The following is a 16,651-nucleotide window of genomic DNA, read 5'->3' as shown; positions in this document are numbered from 1 at the left end:
AAGTTTATTGCCTCACAGTTCTGGAGAGTAGAATTCTCAGTTCAGGGTGTCCCCTGAGTTAGCTCCTTCAAAGGGACTCTGAGGGACTCTCTTTTGTAGGTCCCTTGGCCAGCCTTCCTGTAGCTCCAGGAGTTCCTTGGTTTGTCAGTGGTCATCTGCCCGTGTTTTGATGTCTTTCCGCTATGCCTGTCTTGCCTTGTATCCAAATTTTCCCTGTTATGTAGTAACAAATTGCCTTGTATCCAAATTTTCCCTGTTATGTAGTATCCACAAAAACAGGATATATAGCTGGTGTTGCGTTGCTTATAAAACTCATCTGAATCAGCTCTCCTGGGCTTCTGGGAGCCTCTGGAACTGTTGTAACTGATCTTAAGTCAAGAACATGGAAAGGCATTTTTTTTTTTAAGATTTTTATTTATTTATTTGACAGAGAGGATCACAAGTAGGCAGAGAGGCAGGCAGAGAGAGAGGGGGAAGCAGGCTCCCCACTGAGCAGAGAGCCCCATAGTGGGGTTGATTCCAGGACCCTGATACCATGACCTGAGCCAAAGGCAGCGGCTTAACCCACTGAGCCACCCAGGCGCCCCTGGAAAGACATTTTTGAAGCTCACGGATAACCTCAGAATTGCTGCTGCCCCGTTAGGTGTGTACAGAAAGAATGGAACTGCCATTTTTTGAGCTGAAATTTAAGAAACATAGAGAATAGGAGGGAAGATGCCAGAGCAGCAAGAGACTTTCACAGGGGCTGCAGGCGTGAATGGAAAGCTAATGTTTGTTTCTGTGTATGCCTGCAAAAGAAAATTCGGATTTTCTCATTAGCATTTTCAAAGACATTCACTTAGATTCTAATGTCACCAGCGGGGGTGTGTAGACTCTCTAGGTGGTAGAAAGTCATTACTAATATTTTAACTTGTTTCTTAGTACATAGTGTTTTACACTATTACTTGCTTATTTTTCTAGTCCTTCTTCCTTAATGAGATTGGGAAATGGAACAGTGCCCTTTATTTTGCACACATAGAAGTGCTTGTTGCGTATGTAATGTCATCCTTATTTAAATTGCTCTCTGTCTATTAATATTTTCAGTCTCTTTCCCTCACCAGGTCTATATTTTGCAGTTTTGAGAAAAATATTAAAATGTTGCACTTTCAAATGACCATACTTTTAAGGGTATGTTCTATCAAAAATGTCTAAATTTCAGATCAGTTTGAGATCACATAATAGAGTATGAATTGTACATCTTGGAGAAATTTTCAATTTTATTACCATGTTAAAACCTCTCTGACTTCAGACCCCACTAAGCTGGACTTAATGATAATACAGAGAGGCATGACCTACAGTCTATCTTTTTATGATTCATATTGTCTCTAAGTGAGTTTATCCTGTGAATTAGATCACGGAGAAAATTTCTCTGCTGCTTAAAGCAATAAACCACTTTGAAGTACCAGAATATTATTTTGTCAGCTTTCAGTTACCCCCGTGTGATTCTGTTTTAGCAACTGTGAAATTTGTAATACATTGCTGATAATTGGGAGGCTGTGCGTTAGCACCCCAGGACTTATTTATCTCCTCGTTCCAAGTTGGTGCCCTACACCACATCTCCCCAGTTGCCCTCCACCCCGCAGTCTCTGCTAAGCACCACTGAACTCTATTTTTATGAGTTTGACTTTTTAAGATACCACATGTGAGATCATGCGGTGTTTATCTTCCTCTGTCTGACTTATCTCACTAGCAGAATGCCCTCAAAACCCACTCACATTGTTGCAAATGGCAGCATTTCTTTCTTTCTCAGGGCTGAATAATATTCTACTGTATATACACACCACACCTTTATCTATTCCTCAGGGGAAAGATTCTCCTGGCCTGTAAGGGAAAAATGCAGAATCTCTGGATAACCTAATGGGATTCCTTTGAAGTTTACAATGTTCCCACCCTCCCCCCACACCCCATCTGCTTTTAGAATTCATTCTTTATCCTTGATTTCTAACAGGTTTTTTTTTTTTTTTTTTGCATTGAGATAATAGGGTGATCTGTTAGCTTTGTGAACTTGGATGTTCAGTTCTCTCCCCAGGTTTGGGAAACTCTCAGCTATTATTTCTTTAAATAATTTTCTGCTCCCTTTTCTCTCTCCTTCAGAAACTCCAGGCACTCCAGCATTTGTTCTTTTGATGGAATCCTGTTGCTCACTTTGGTTCCTTCACTCTTCATTCTCTTCTCTTTGTCCTCCCCAAACTGGGTTGTTTCAGAATGCCCATCCTCTCACCACTTATTCTGTCCTCCAGACACTTTACTCTCCCGCAGATGCTCTATTGCATTTTTCATTTTACTCATTGAGTTCTTCAGCCTCAGAATTTCAGCTGCGTTCTTTTTTTTATTTCTTTATCTTGGTAAAAATCTCGTTTTGCTCGTGTGTTTTTTTTTTCTTTTTTCAAGGTTTCATTGAATTGGCCGAGTTTTCTTGTGGCTCACTGAAGTTCTTCAGAGCAGCTACTTTGAAATATCAGCTAGATCACACATTTCATGCCTTTGAACTCAGTTTTGGGGGAGTTCTTACTCTCCTTGTGATGGCACGTTTCCTTATTTTGTCACGTTCCTTGTAGCTTTGCGTTGCCACGTTCACATTTGTGATAGTGGCAGCTCCTTCAATCGGCCTGGAGATGGATGTTCTGGGCCACCGCGGTGGTACGCAGGTTCTTGGTCTCTGGGCATGGAAGCCTCCACTCTGCTCCCTTGCTCCCTCTTGTGGTGGGATTCTGAATCTTTTATGTCTTCTCCGGTTCTTACAACTTACCAGCCGGCTCCTGGAAACCTCTCCTTTGTTTTCCTGAAGGTGGCGCTGTGGCTTGTTTGTGGATTCTCCCTGGCCGGCGATCTAGGCCTGCTGTCTGAGGGGCTCTGGGCCTACTGGGCTCTCTCCCATGCTGCACATGTGCAGGAGCTGCTGCTCCGTAGGTGGAGGTGGGTCTAGCTCAGGCATTGGGGGTGCCTAGAGACGCACTGGTGAACTCCCTGGGTGTGGTGTTCCCACCCGCTCATGGTCGACTTTCTGCTGCACACCGTCTCCTTTCTGCCCTTGAAAATTCCCATTGCCCTCTCTCCCAGTGTCCTTCCTTCTCGCAGCCACGGACATCCAGCCTCTGTACTTTGGGTCCTGCTGCAGAGCAATGGGAGTCTGCCGCCTCATCCCACACTTCTGGGGTGGCCCGTGCTGCTGCACCCCTGCCCTACCCCCTGCAGCAGAGACTGCCCCAGTCTGACAGATCAGTCCCCTGCAGTGGTTCCTTGCCAAGCACAGCCCTGGGAAGGTTTCTCTTAATGCCTCCTTTGCTGTGACTGGCCAGTCTGCTCAGGTTGTTGTGCGGTGTTGTGTGCTGTTTGCTGCACTGGCATGCAGGAAGCTCCTCTGGGGAAGGCTGGACTTGTGCACAGTCTGCCCCTTGTGTGCATAGCCACGCCCATCAGCATTCTGCAGGTTTCTCCCCAGCTGCAGGGACAGGGGTCTGGCAGGGTTGGTGGCCGTTTGTTGGCTCCATGGTTCCACAGCCCACGCTGAGTTCTGCCTACCTGTTGCAGAGCGTGTGAGTGCGTGAGTCTCCCCTGGGTCCCATGGTGTGTGGTGCTAGATCCTAGCATCCGGCCTGGGGCTTTGGTCTGTGGATGGATGTCTAATTCCTTGTGAAAAGGCAGGATATAAAGGAGGAACATCTTAGCCACCATGATGCTGACATCAGTCTCCTTCGGCTTCTTATAAACCACATTTTTTTTTCAAGGCCTATAGCGGGGAACATTAGCAAGACTTGAGCAGTTGTAGTTATCACAGAGTAAAATATTTCTTCTTAAACACTCATACTACAAAACTTTGAAGTAAACCAGATGCTTGTCTTACAGCTCTAGCTCTCCTCTGCCTCGTCCTCTGTCCACCCAGTCCTTAGACTAAATACGCCATGTTTGCATAAATTCACCACAAACGTGTCTGGTTCATCTCTCGTGTGAAGCGAAGACACCACACCTTGGAAGAGTTAAGTAGGAATTGGCTTATGAGTGCCCACAGCCTGTCTCTCTGTTCCTTCTGCAAAGGGAAGGGTACAACTGACACTTCGAACATTAGAGTCACTCAGTCATGCAGGTCTAAAAGACAGCCATTATTGATCGAACAGGGAAGGCAGCAGTATTTCATAACCCCTCGCTTTCACGGACTTAGGATGTCTCGATGTCTACATCTCAATACCTGTTTTACACTTTGGCACTGAAATGGGGGAAAAAAACATCATCTTGGTTAGATTTTGTGCTTCTGTTTGGTCATGACAAATAGATGGTAGTCTTTAAAAACAGTTGGTGTCAGACTCTGAAGCTTACTTTTTTCCTCCAACCCTGGCTTTCCCCAGGACCCTGCAAGTTCCTGTGGCCCCAGATAGATGGACAGGATTCCTTCCTCTATGATGCCTTCCGAGCCTCACGCCCCACTTTCTTGCCTTGTTTTCATAGTCTCTGTGAGAGCAGCTCATGTAAATGAGTATGACAGTGCATGAGGTGGGGGAGGCTGTGTTTGAGTGTGTGTCTGGCTTACATTTCAGTCTGTCCTTCAGTGTCAACAAGGTGGACACTGGTTCCCTAGCTAAGGGCAGAAGACAGCATTGTTTCATCTCTCTGTACCCAGCTTGGGAAATAAAAACCGAAAGTGGGCTGGGGCTTTGAGTCTGATATATCGAAGATTATTAGATCATAAACTTTTATTGGGTCCTTGTTATGTCCTCAGATATTATTTTATATGAACTCACTTACTTAAGCTTCAAAATATCGTTATGAGGTAGTGCCCTTACTACACTCATTTTACAAATGAGGAAACCGAGGCATGGAGAAGCCAGGTGACTTTCCAAGTCACATAGCCAGTAAGTGACAAGAAGGAACTCCGATGGTGTCCAGCAGAAATGCCTCATCCCCAGACCTGAGATACCCTCCTTCCTGGGCATTTTATTGACAGGAGACTGGAGTTCTTGTGTAGCTGTTGCTTCCCCAATAGACAGGGGAATATAAGAAATGATAGCATTCTACATTCTTTCTTGAATATTTCCAAGAGGTCTTCTAGCCTTGGCTAGAATGCCTGAAAGGATTAAGGAATTTAGTCTCTCTGGAAGCGACCCTGCTTCTGGACAGCTCAAAGTGACAGAAGAGTCCAGCGGGCCTCCCCTAACTTCCACGAACCTTCTACAGACCTCTGTGGAGCTCTTTCTCCCTCCTGCTTCCGTGGAGTGGGGAGCCTGTGTGATTGCCTTCCTGTGGGCTGAGAAGTCAGGGAAAGGCCATCTTGCTCATTTCTGCTTCCTCTGACCTGGTGGTGTTTGAAACCAGAGTTCTCTTCAGAGGTTGGGTCAGTCGGTCTTCTAGCGGGAAACATCCCTTAACTGACATGTCAGTGACCTTCTCACAGGTCTCTAGATCTCTCCTTCCCTGGTGGACATAGGGATTTGAGGCACATCTTTACCACTTTGCATGAACACCTCTCCTCGGAGAGCCAAATACGGTGCTGAGAAGAACACCACGTGCCAGATGCAGCTCCTGCCTCAGTGTTTCTGACAAGATCTGTGGGGCAAGGTTTAACCAGCTGAGGTAGCTGCGTCCCACTGTTCACTAAAACACTCAGCCAAGTGGCCAGAGAGGCTCAGGGGAAGATCAGTGAGGACCCTTTTTGCCTTTTTCCAAATAGTTTCTGTTATGTTGTCTCGGGGTGGATCTGTGTGCTGGTCTTCTGCAGCACACAGAAGCTCTTGGTCCTCTCCCAAGAGCAACCTGAGGAAACTCCATGGACTTCTGGGCTCCACTGAGAATGGGCAGGATGGCCTTTGTCAGGAGCCCACGCATGTGCTCTCCTGCTGCGGTCTTCCGTTGCCTGGTGGAATGAGACCCAGAGGGAGAGCTTTTCACCCCAGTGCTGTTTCTTAAGTGTCGAATAGTTTCTTTCCACTGAAATCATAACTGAGGAAGGAGGTATATCCATTGTGACCTGACATGGTTCTGCTTGGCGTTTGTTCCCCTGAATTAACGTCCCAGTCCTTCTCCCCGCAGGTCACCAGCAGACATGATGAGCACCAAGGCCTTCACGCTGGTCTCTGCCGTGGAGTGGGAGCTGCTGGCAGGTGACAAGGAACGGGTGCACATAGAATGCGTGGAATGCTGCGGGAAGAACCTTTACGTGGGTACCAGTGACTGTGTAGTCTACCACTTCCTATTGGAGGAGCGGGCGCTGCCCACCGGGACAGCCACCTTCTCTGCCACCAAGCAGCTGCACCGACACCTGGGCTTCCGGAAGCCGGTGAATGAGCTGCGAGCAGCCTCGGCCCTCAACAGGCTGCTGGTGCTCTGTGACAACTCCATCACCCTGGTCAACATGATGAGCCTGGAGCCCGTGCCCTCGGGGGCGCGCATCAAAGGGGCCACAGCGCTGGCCTTGAACGAGAACCCCGTGAATGGGGACCCATTCTGCGTGGAAGTCTGCATCATCTCGGTCAAGCGCAGGACCATCCAGCTGTTCCTGGTGTACGAGGACCGGGTCCAAATCGTCAGGGAGGTGTCCACGCCGGAGCAGCCCCTGGCTGTGGCCGTGGACGGCCACTTCCTGTGCCTAGCTCTGACCACGCAGTACATCATACTGAACTACAACACAGGCTTCTCCCAGGACCTGTTTCCTTACTGCAGCGAGGAGAAGCGCCCCATCGTCAAGAGGATCGGGAGACAGGAGTTCCTCCTGGCAGGTCCCGGAGGACTGGGTGAGCCTCCACCAACCTCCACCTCCCGTCTGTCCATTCCTTTTGCTTTACCTCCGTGAGCCCTTGCACAGTCCCTAGCTGTGAAAGAACCTAGCTGTGAAAATAGGTACTCGTGAGGAGTATTCACCAGCACTAGGGATGCCTGGCGAGATATAAACAGAATTCCGAACCATTGTGCACTCTAGCATTCCTTTAGATTGTCCAGGGTATGTAGAGTCCATGGAACAAAACTAGTTACAAGGTAGAGCCAGCTTTCTTCTGTGCTAGCGGAGCCTCGAGATGACACAGGGAGAAAATTCCTTTAAGTAAATGACTACAAAATAAAAATCTGTAAGCCTTCCATATAAGATTTTTTCCACGTGGGTGGGTTTGTCCGGTTGTTTGTATTCTTCGTTATGGAAAGGAGTGTAGCTCACTTAGACATAATTTCAGGCGTGACACCCATTACTGAACTGACTGCAGTTTCATCACACCGCACTGTCTTGTCACCAGGCCCCGAAAGGGCTTTGGCTCTGTCGTTGGGCCTCGTGAATTCCCTGTGCTGCCTTCTTGAAATTCAGGCTCAGAGCTGTTCATGGTGTGGGTGACTTTTATTTTCTTTCAGTCACGGTTGGCTCATTTTAGGATTCATGTGTGTCTGTGACACACAGTGGGTGCTGGGGAGGGTAAGCATCCCCTCACTCCCGGTGCTCATTAACCGTAGTCTGTGTGTAGGCATCTCACTCCAGGTGAGGGGTACAAACATATTTTCTGGTCACAACAAAAGTTGAGTCACAGACTCTGGTCAGTGAACACGTACAGATTTTTTACTTTCTTAATCAGTTTTATTTTTTTGATCCATTTTGGGTTCACAGCAGGATTGAGCGGAAAGTGCAGATTTCCCATATACCCATTACCCCCAGACATGCACATCCTGGTGCACCATCCGCATCTCCCCACCAGAGGGCCGCATTTATGATAATGGACGTATCTACAGGGAGACTTTATAACCTCCAAGGTCTGTAGTTTATGCCAGGTTCACTCTTGGAGTTGTATGTTCTTTGAGTTTGGACAGATGTATAATAACACGTATCCATCATCATGGTACCATAGAGAGTATGTTCACTGATTCTCAGTGTTCAAAATTCTTGTCTTCTACCTGTTCATCCCCTGTACCCCCAACCTCTGGCAACTGCTGATCTTTCCAGAGTGCTGTGTAGTTGAGCTCATACAGTACGTTACCTTTTCACATTGACGTCTTTCACTTAGTAATATGCATTTAAGTTTCCTCTGTGTCTCTTCATGGCTCAATAGCTAAGATTTTTATATATATATATAAATTATTTGTTTATTTATTTGAGAATGAGCACACAAGCAGTCAGAGCGACAGGCAGAGGAAGGAGGCAAAGGAGGCAGAGGGAGAAGCAGGCTTCCCACCGAGCAGGGAGCCTGACGAGGGGGCTTGATCCCAGGCCCCCAGGATCGTGACCTGAGCCAAAGGCAGATGCCTCACCGGCTGAGGCACCCAGGTACCCCACGATAGTTCAGATTTTTACTTTTTAGAGAAAATATTCTTTACCTCAGCCACCTTTTTTTCTTAACAAAAATTCCCAATTTTAATAAAAATTTGTGTTATGGAAAACATAACTAAATAGAATATTATAATGAGCTCAAATGTACCCATCGCTCAGCTCCAGCTGTTATGAATTCCTTGCCAGTTGTTTAATACACCTCCGTTTCCCCTGCTTGATTATCATAGCATCATGGGCCTGATAACACTTCTCCTAGAAACCATTCAGTGTAAAGTTCTAAGTTCCTTAAAAAAAAGAAAGAGAAAAGGAAAGAAAGCCACAATACCATTGCATACCTAAAAATAAATATAACAGCAATTCCTTAATATCACCAAACATCAAGGCATGCCATGTTTCTCCTACTATCACACATATTCAAAGAGATATATGTAAATACTACCTACATAAATTTGTGTGTAAGGATATGTATGTTCTCCAGTTTGAGTCAGATCCCTCATGAGGCCTGTACATTGCCGTTGATTGATCTGTTAAGCGTCTCTCTGTCTCTTAAGTTCTCTTACGGTTCCTGCTCCTCTTTTTATCTTTTCCTAACTTTTTGTTGAAGAGGTTGGATCACTTCACCTGTCACCTCGCACAGCCTGAATTTTGATGATTTTTATCCCCTTGTATTGTTTACTATGTCAGGTTGACCTTTGCGTTTCCTGCCAGCTGATAATTAGGATGCCAGGTGTTGTCAGATTCAAGTGGGGGATGTTTGGGGATTTTTTTGTTGTTGTGTTGTTGTTGTTGTTTTGCTTATTTCGGGGAGAGGCCAGACTTCGTCATCGGGGTGGAGGCCTTGCATCGGGTTGTGTAATTTCTTTCTCTTTCTGCGCTGGCAGTGGCTGTTGATGAGTGATGCATACAGCCTTTCAGTCTTGGGGCTGCCAAGTGGCAGCGTCCTCTTCCTGTCCCTTCCTCCTCCATGTGTTAACTGGACTGCTTCAGTGGAGAGGAACTTACTGTATTTGGTTGCCTCCGGGTGCATTGTTAAGAAAGGCAGAACGAGGAGGTTCTCAATAAGATGATCCCTTCTGTCTTCCAGAAGTGGCCTTTTTTTTTTTTTTTTTAAAGATTGTATTTATTTGACAGAGAGAGATCACAGTAGGCATAGAGGCAGGCAGAGAGAGAGAGGAGGAAGCAGGCTCTCTGCTGAGCAGAGAGCCCGACGAGGGACTTAATCCCAGGACCCTGAGATCATGACCTGAGCCAAAGGCAGCGGCTTAACCCACTGAGCCACCCAGGTGCCCCAGAAGTGGCTTTTTAAAAGATATCATGACGCATCATGGATTCAGACACATATGGTGCGTTTCCATATATTTGTGCTTGGGAGGGGCTTGTCCACGTTGACTGCCAGGCACCTTTCACAGGACCCTAGAACTCGGCTGGCTTCCTTGCCTTCTGGTGTGGAAGGTGTTCCAGGTTCATTGTGCGCCTTTCCTTTCCCAGATCTGGTTTCAGCCATTTCTCCAAGGATCCCTGATGTTTAGAGACTGGGCTAGTGCTAGATCTGCTCGTTGCCCATTGTGTTTAGGCTTCGTCATTGAACAGAGTTGGGAAAGAGGCATTTCTATAAAGGTAAAATTCATGGTGAGGCCCTACTGATAGAAACAATTCACGGCTCCCAGGTGTTGACCTCATCTGTCTCTATGCTCTGTCTGCTTTCAGCCACATCTAGGGTCTTAGTAAACCACTGCCGACATCCTTGTTCCTTTGACTAGTCCCACAGTATGCAGAACAACAATACTAACACCATTGTTCCCACAATGTAATGACTGAAAACAGTTTGATTGTTTATGGTTCTTTTTGTCTTGAGGGATTGGGAGGGAGACAAACCATAAGTGACTCTTAATCTCACAAAACAAACTGAGGGTTGCTGGGGGGAGGGGGTTTGGGAGAAGGGGGTGGGGTTATGGACATTGGGGAGGGTATGTGCTATGGTGAGTGCTGTGAAGTGTGTAAACCTGGCAATTCACAGACCTGTACCCTGGGGGATAAAAATATATGTTTATAAAAAATAATAATAAAATTAAAAAAACAAAACAAAACCAGGAATTGACCAGTCACATTACTATGTTCTGAAGTCACTTGGAAGAGTCCCCCTCTGTTTGGTTATCCCACCACCTGGATACATAGTTAATTCACCTTATTTTACTTTTGATTTTAAGGAATTGCTTTATTTTATTTTATTTTATTTTATTTTATTTTATTTTATATTTTCACTGTGTAAGTACGTGCAATGTTCCAAGTCATGTGGGCTACAGCAAGGTATACCCAAAGAGCTGATTCCTGGCTTTTTCCCCCGTGGGAAACCTTTATTCTTATTTATTTATTTATTTATAAAATTTTTATTTATTTATTTGACAGGCAGAGATCACAAGCAGGCAGAGAGGCAGGCAGAGAGAGAGAGAGGAGGAAGCAGGCCCCCTGCTGAGCAGAGAGCCTGATTCGGTGCTCGATCACAGGACCCTGGAATCCGGGAATCATGACCGGAACTGAAGGCAGAGGCTTTAACCCACTGAGCCACCCAGGCGCCCCAGGGAACCTTTATTTTTATGATATTTTATGGTTTATCCTCTCATTTTTTGATAAAAAATACAAATAAATATGTAAATATTAGCATCTCTTTCTCAGCATTTTTTTTTTTTTAGCCTAACAATGTATTATGGAGACCCCTTTGTTATATAATCCAGAGATTTCACAGCGTCATGCTACTCCGTTGTGTGGAGGTGGTGTCGTGTTTTATTATTTTTTTTTTAATTTTATTTACTTATTTGACAGAGAGAGAGATCACAAGTAGGCAGAGAGGCAGGCAGAGAGAGAGGGGGAAGCGGACTCCCTGCTGAGCAGAGAGTCCAATGTGGGGCTCGATCCCAGGACCCTGGGATCATGACCAGAGCCAAAGGCAGAGGCTTAACCCAGTGAGCCACCCAGGTGCTCCTCGTGTAGTGTTTTTAATCAGGCCCCTTTTAGTGGGCATGTGGGTTTTTCCAGTTTTACAATTTTACTAGTGCCTTATTTTTTTTGTACTTTCCTGGTGGATCTATGGAAAAGCCGTTTGTAGGTGGGATTGTTGAGTCCAAATACAAATGCATGTGAGTTTTGCTGGGTATTGCTGTATTCCGTTGATAAATGTGTGTGCATTTTCTGTTCTCCCCAGCAACATATGACAATGCCCGTTTCCCCTCAGCTTTGCCAAAAGAATAGGGTATGTTGCTGAGCTTCCTTCTGTGTGGTCCCCAGTCCTGTACATGAGAAGTAGTTAATTGCATTTTTCCTGTGTGAGCAAGTGTGAACACTTTTTAAAAAGATTTATTTATTTATTTCGGGGTGTGGGGGGAGGGGCTCAGAGGGAGAGGGAGAGAGAATCTTAAGCAGACTCCTCTTGGAGCCCGAAGTGGGGCTCGATCTTACAACCCTGAGATCATGACCTGAGCCAAAACCAAGAGTCGGTTGCTTAACTGACTGCCACGCAGGCGCCCCAAGAGGGGACGTTTTTTCATACATTTAGGAACCATTGCATTTCTTTTGATGGGGATTGTCCTTTTCTCTTGCCATTTCTTTTAGTGTCCTTTCTGTATTTGAGATACCAGCTTGTTGCCTGGTATAGGTTTCAAATATTTGTTTCCAGTTTTTACCATGAAAAGCTTTTCTTCAATGTTCCTATATAATCAAATGTATTAACCTTTTTACTTTACTAAGTCTTGATTTTGAATCACAGTTAGGCGAGAAGTCTACCACCCAACCACCAGTGCACATGACTTCAAGTCATCATTAGGGTCGCTTCCCTGTCTTCTGGTTACAGACAAAAATCACCCATGTTTTCCGCTGGTATTTTTGTGGTTTCATTTTTCATGATGCAGAGTATAAGGAACAGATTTAGTTTTTCCTTTTCTCTATGGCTGTCCATTATCCCAGCCATCCTACTACAGAGCCCACCCTCTGTCACCCAAAGGATATAGAAAGCCACCTTTAACACACACCGAATTCTCTTATGCCTTTGGCTCTATCTCTGGATTTTCTGTTCTGTTCCATCAGTGTGTTCGTCTGCTTATGAGCCCGTACCTTACTGTTTCAGTTATAAAGGCTTTATAGGGAAAACATTTGACACCAATCACTTGTAAGCTCTCTTATATGTTACCTATATACAGGTTCTGTATGCAGCATAGTAATCAGCAGCTTTATTACATGGATTCAGAATTAAGTTCAGGTACGGACGCCTGGGTGGTTCAGTTGGTTTGGCTCCTGATCCTGGGATCCTGGGATGGAGTCCCACCCCCAACACCCATGTCCCTCAGCAGGGAGTCTGCTTCTCCTTCTGTTCCTCCCCCTCCCCCAACTTGTGCTCTTTCTCTCTCCCTGTCTCTCTCAAATACATAAATAAAATCTTTATTTAAAAAGAGTTAAGGGCGCCTGGTTGGCTCAGTGGGTTAAGCCGCTGCCTTCGGCTCAGGTCATGATCTCAGGTCCTGGGATCGAGTCCCACATCGGGCTCTCTGCTCGGCAGGGAGCCTGCTTCCTCCTCTCTCTCTCTCTGCCTGCCTCTCTGCCTACTTGTGATCTCTCTCTGTCAAATAAATAAATAAAATCTTTAAAAAAAAATACAAAGAGTTAAGTTCAAATAAATACTCTAATGAATGCAAATGCACCTTTAAACATATAAAAGCTATGTATTTTCATTTTGCTTTTCTTTCTTCTGAAGATTTCTCCTGTGTCATGAGAAACCACTCTTAGCCTTTTGCCTTAGCTTAGATTTTCCTGTTCCCAGCAATATTTTGTTGAAATTTTCATAATGCAATTGAGTCTTGTGATTTTAAACTCTGTCCTTTGATACCACTTCTTGAAAAATGCAGACAATTAAGCCTCTCCCGACTCCACATGGCCCCCTGGTTGCCTGGCCCCCTCCCCTTCTCCCAGCTCAGATAAGGGGACCTCTGATATTTAAAGGGTTCACTGTTGAAAATAATGCTTTTTAAAAATGTACCATGTACACATTTGTTACATTTGCACGTTGACAGCACTTGACTCCAACAATATAGAAACAATAGAATTTGTCACCTGCTCTGCAGGCATGTAGTTAATTCGTGCCTAACTGGTTCTGGGCACCTTCTAATGCCCGACCTGGGCCTATCAGCTGCCAGTGACCGCTCTGCTCTTTTATTCCAGTGTCATCTTCTGCTTTTTGGGTAAACAGAAGCCTTTGTTCTGGACCTCTGGTTTCTGCCTATTCCGTTACAAGAACATTCATGTCAGGGCCTCTGCACCGCATATCTCCTGGGCTGGGTGGTACCCAGCCTTACATGGGTAAAGGCAATCACTGGAATTTAACTCCAGGAGGAGGCAGGACAGCATCTTACAGTCCATGTTTCTGGGGGAGTGTGCTATACATGGTTATTTGACCCGAAATCTGGCAGCGTCATTGGGCTTACGGCTTACGATTTGCCAGGCACCCCGGGGGGGTGGCATGCCTTCAGGTTATTCCAGCTGGCTGGCTCTGAACGTACAGAAGGGTCAAGAGAGTGCTTCCTCCTCCAAAGTTCAGTCCTCCTTCCAGAGTCTTAATGCTTCCCAGAGCCTTGGGCCTCGCTTTCTCCCCACCAGTTTTAATGCTGCCTAAACACCTGGGCGGTGTTGTTGGTAGGCCAGTTCCAATGGTAATGGTGTTCTCTCTGGTATGATAAAACACTGGCAATGCCAAACCCAGGGCCTTGGGTCCCAGGCATTGTCCCACCTCGGCAACAGAACCAGGCGACTCTCTGTATTCTGCCCACCAGCCTCGGGAGCAGTCCTCCCTCACACTCTGCAGATGACGGTCCCTCTCGGGTCATCCTGTACTCTGCTGTGGCTTCTGCTGTGCTCTGCGGAAGCATGGTGTGTCCCCCCCTTCCTGCCTTCAAGAAGCATGCTACCACCACCCCCTGAGAAAGCCCTGGAACCCCAGGCTTGCGTCTCTTCAAAGTCTGTGACCTCCAGTTCCAGGAAGTGCCAACACTGCCTCTCAACCAGCTCTGCATCCTGGTCCCTGTTTCATTTCAGACTCCTCAGTCTGTTCGATCTCGAGGCTGACTCCTGCATGGTGGCCCTTGCCTCCCCTTTTCTCTTGCTCCTACTGAGTCTGTGGCCAGGTTCCCTGATTCACCCCCAGAAGTGGCTGCCCCCTCTGTTGTGCCCCAGCCCTGGCCTGGTCCAGCCCACCTCCATGGTGGCAGGCAGCCATCCGGCCCTCCTCGTGTGGCTCCTTGCATACACTCTTCACACTCCTGCCCAACTGGCCTTCAGAAGCCCCCGTGATCTATAACAAGTGTGGGCCGCACTCCTTAGCCCGCCTAGGGGCCAGCGCTGCCCATTCCAATGCCAACTTGACTTTCAAACAGGGTTTGTCCTGTTCTGGGGACACATGCCGGCCCCACTGCTGCCCCCTGCATGTGTCCTCTTCCCTGTGCAGGCTGGGCTCTGATCACTCAGCTCTAGACTTGACCTCCAGCAGTACTCCATCTGCACTCAGAAAGTTTTTTGCGCCTTTCTGTGTCCTGGTCTCCATCTCTTGTGCCATCATTGTTTAGGCATTTCCCTTAACACTTTCACCACCTTGAACCCTTGAATCCATTGTCCGTCTCTTGGTAGCGAACTCCGTGCTCCACACAGTGAATGTTCACTGAACTGAAATCACTGCTCAACACGCTAATTTGTAGTAGTTCTTTTTGTCTGTACTCATTTAAGAGAGAGAATTCTTTTCTGTTCGTGGTGCATTCACCCAGAGCCACATCATCTTTTAATGTATTATACTTAATTTTATACTACTATATTATTTATACTATAATACATAATATGTATACTATACTATACTACTATACTATAATATATAATATATATACTATAATATATATTTATACTATTATATATAATATATAATATATTTATATATAATACATATTTATACTACTATATTATATTATACTACTACTATACTATATATAGTACTATACTACTATTATTATATATAATATATACTATACTATATAATATAATATATACTACTATATTATATAATATATACTACTATATTATATAATATATATTATATATATTATACTACTATATTATATACTACTATATACTAAAAATATCGCAGAGACCACCCTTGTACTTATCGGTTGGCAATAGATTTAAAAGTGGAATCAATTAAATTCAGTTTGGGTAGATAATACCCAAATTATTCTTCAAAATATATTTTCTTATACTATACCAATACTTGTCTTTATCAGTCTATAACATTTGGCTAATCTGATGAGTAGAAGTTGTTTTTACTATTTTTCATTTAAACATGTAACCTTAGTTACTGATAAATATGAGGCTCTCTTCATATACTTATTAGCCATTTGCATTTTGTCTTTTGTGATTTACTCTTTTATAGCCTCTCTTTCTGTATTGAGTCGTTGGTCTTTTTCCTAATGATGTTTGGAGACTCCAAAGGGCCAAAGGGAAATGCTCCAGATCAGAATGGTTTACATAAAGCAATTGTGACTTCTTAGAAGATGACATGTACACACACACACACACTCTCTCTCTCTCTCTCTCTCTCTCTCTCTCCAGGCTTATTGTGCTGTCATCTTTTTTTTTTTTTTTTTTTTAATTCAAGGTAGCTAACATATACTGTAGTTTCAGGAGTGGATTTTGGTGATTTATCAGTTGCATATGACACCCAGCGCCCATCACAGCAAGTGCCCTCCTTCATGCCCATCACCCATCTAGCCCATCCCACCCTCCCCCCAGCAACCCTCAGTTTGGGAGTTCAGTTGTTGCTCGCACATGCCGAGAACCCATACGTAACTTGTTAAGGAGGCCGTAACAGTGCTCTGAGCACAGCGTTGTTCTCCAGGGAGGGCCTCGCATGTGTTCGGCAAGAGCAGGGTGAGTATGCATGTGTGAGGTGCCACGTGCTACCCAGTTTCAGGAACGGCCCAATTCAGAGGACAAGAGCGATGTTTGTAATTAATTGATTAACTGTAGTGTATTTTAGTCTTTGTAACTACAAAAAATTTCGGTGCATTGATGATTTCACAGTTCAGGAATTTTGCCATATGCTACAGTTGAGATAACCTTCCCTTCTTTATTTAAATCTTGAAGTTCTCTGTGTACCTCTGTGTCTCCCCTCCCTGTTCTCCATCCTGTACAGCAGAGACCAGGTGTCGTGGTGGTTTGCAGGCAATAACACGCTGTTTCTTTCTTTTTTTTTTTTTTTTAAAGATTTTATTTATTTATTTGACAGAGAGAGATCACAAGTAGGCAGAGAGGCAGGCAGAGAGAGAGGAGGAAGCAGGCTCCCTACTGAGCAGAGAG

General features: G+C 45.3%; 1 protein-coding gene across 1 annotated transcript in view; it reads left to right on the top strand.

Moving 5' to 3' along the window:
• TGFBRAP1 (transforming growth factor beta receptor associated protein 1) overlaps positions 1-16,651 on the top strand; it is a 72,980-nt gene that overhangs the window by 18,453 nt on the left and 37,876 nt on the right. Inside the window, exon 2 of the mRNA XM_059406364.1 lies at positions 6,061-6,761. Coding sequence (XP_059262347.1) covers positions 6,074-6,761 — 688 coding nt within the window. The 5' untranslated portion in view covers positions 6,061-6,073. The remainder of the gene's footprint in view (positions 1-6,060; positions 6,762-16,651) is intronic.

Source organism: Mustela nigripes, chromosome 7 (genome assembly GCF_022355385.1).
Source record: "Mustela nigripes isolate SB6536 chromosome 7, MUSNIG.SB6536, whole genome shotgun sequence".
Classification (NCBI taxonomy): Eukaryota; Metazoa; Chordata; class Mammalia; order Carnivora; family Mustelidae; genus Mustela; species Mustela nigripes.
Note: the sequence above shows the minus strand (reverse complement) of the source record. Positions and strands in the feature narration are given on the sequence as shown.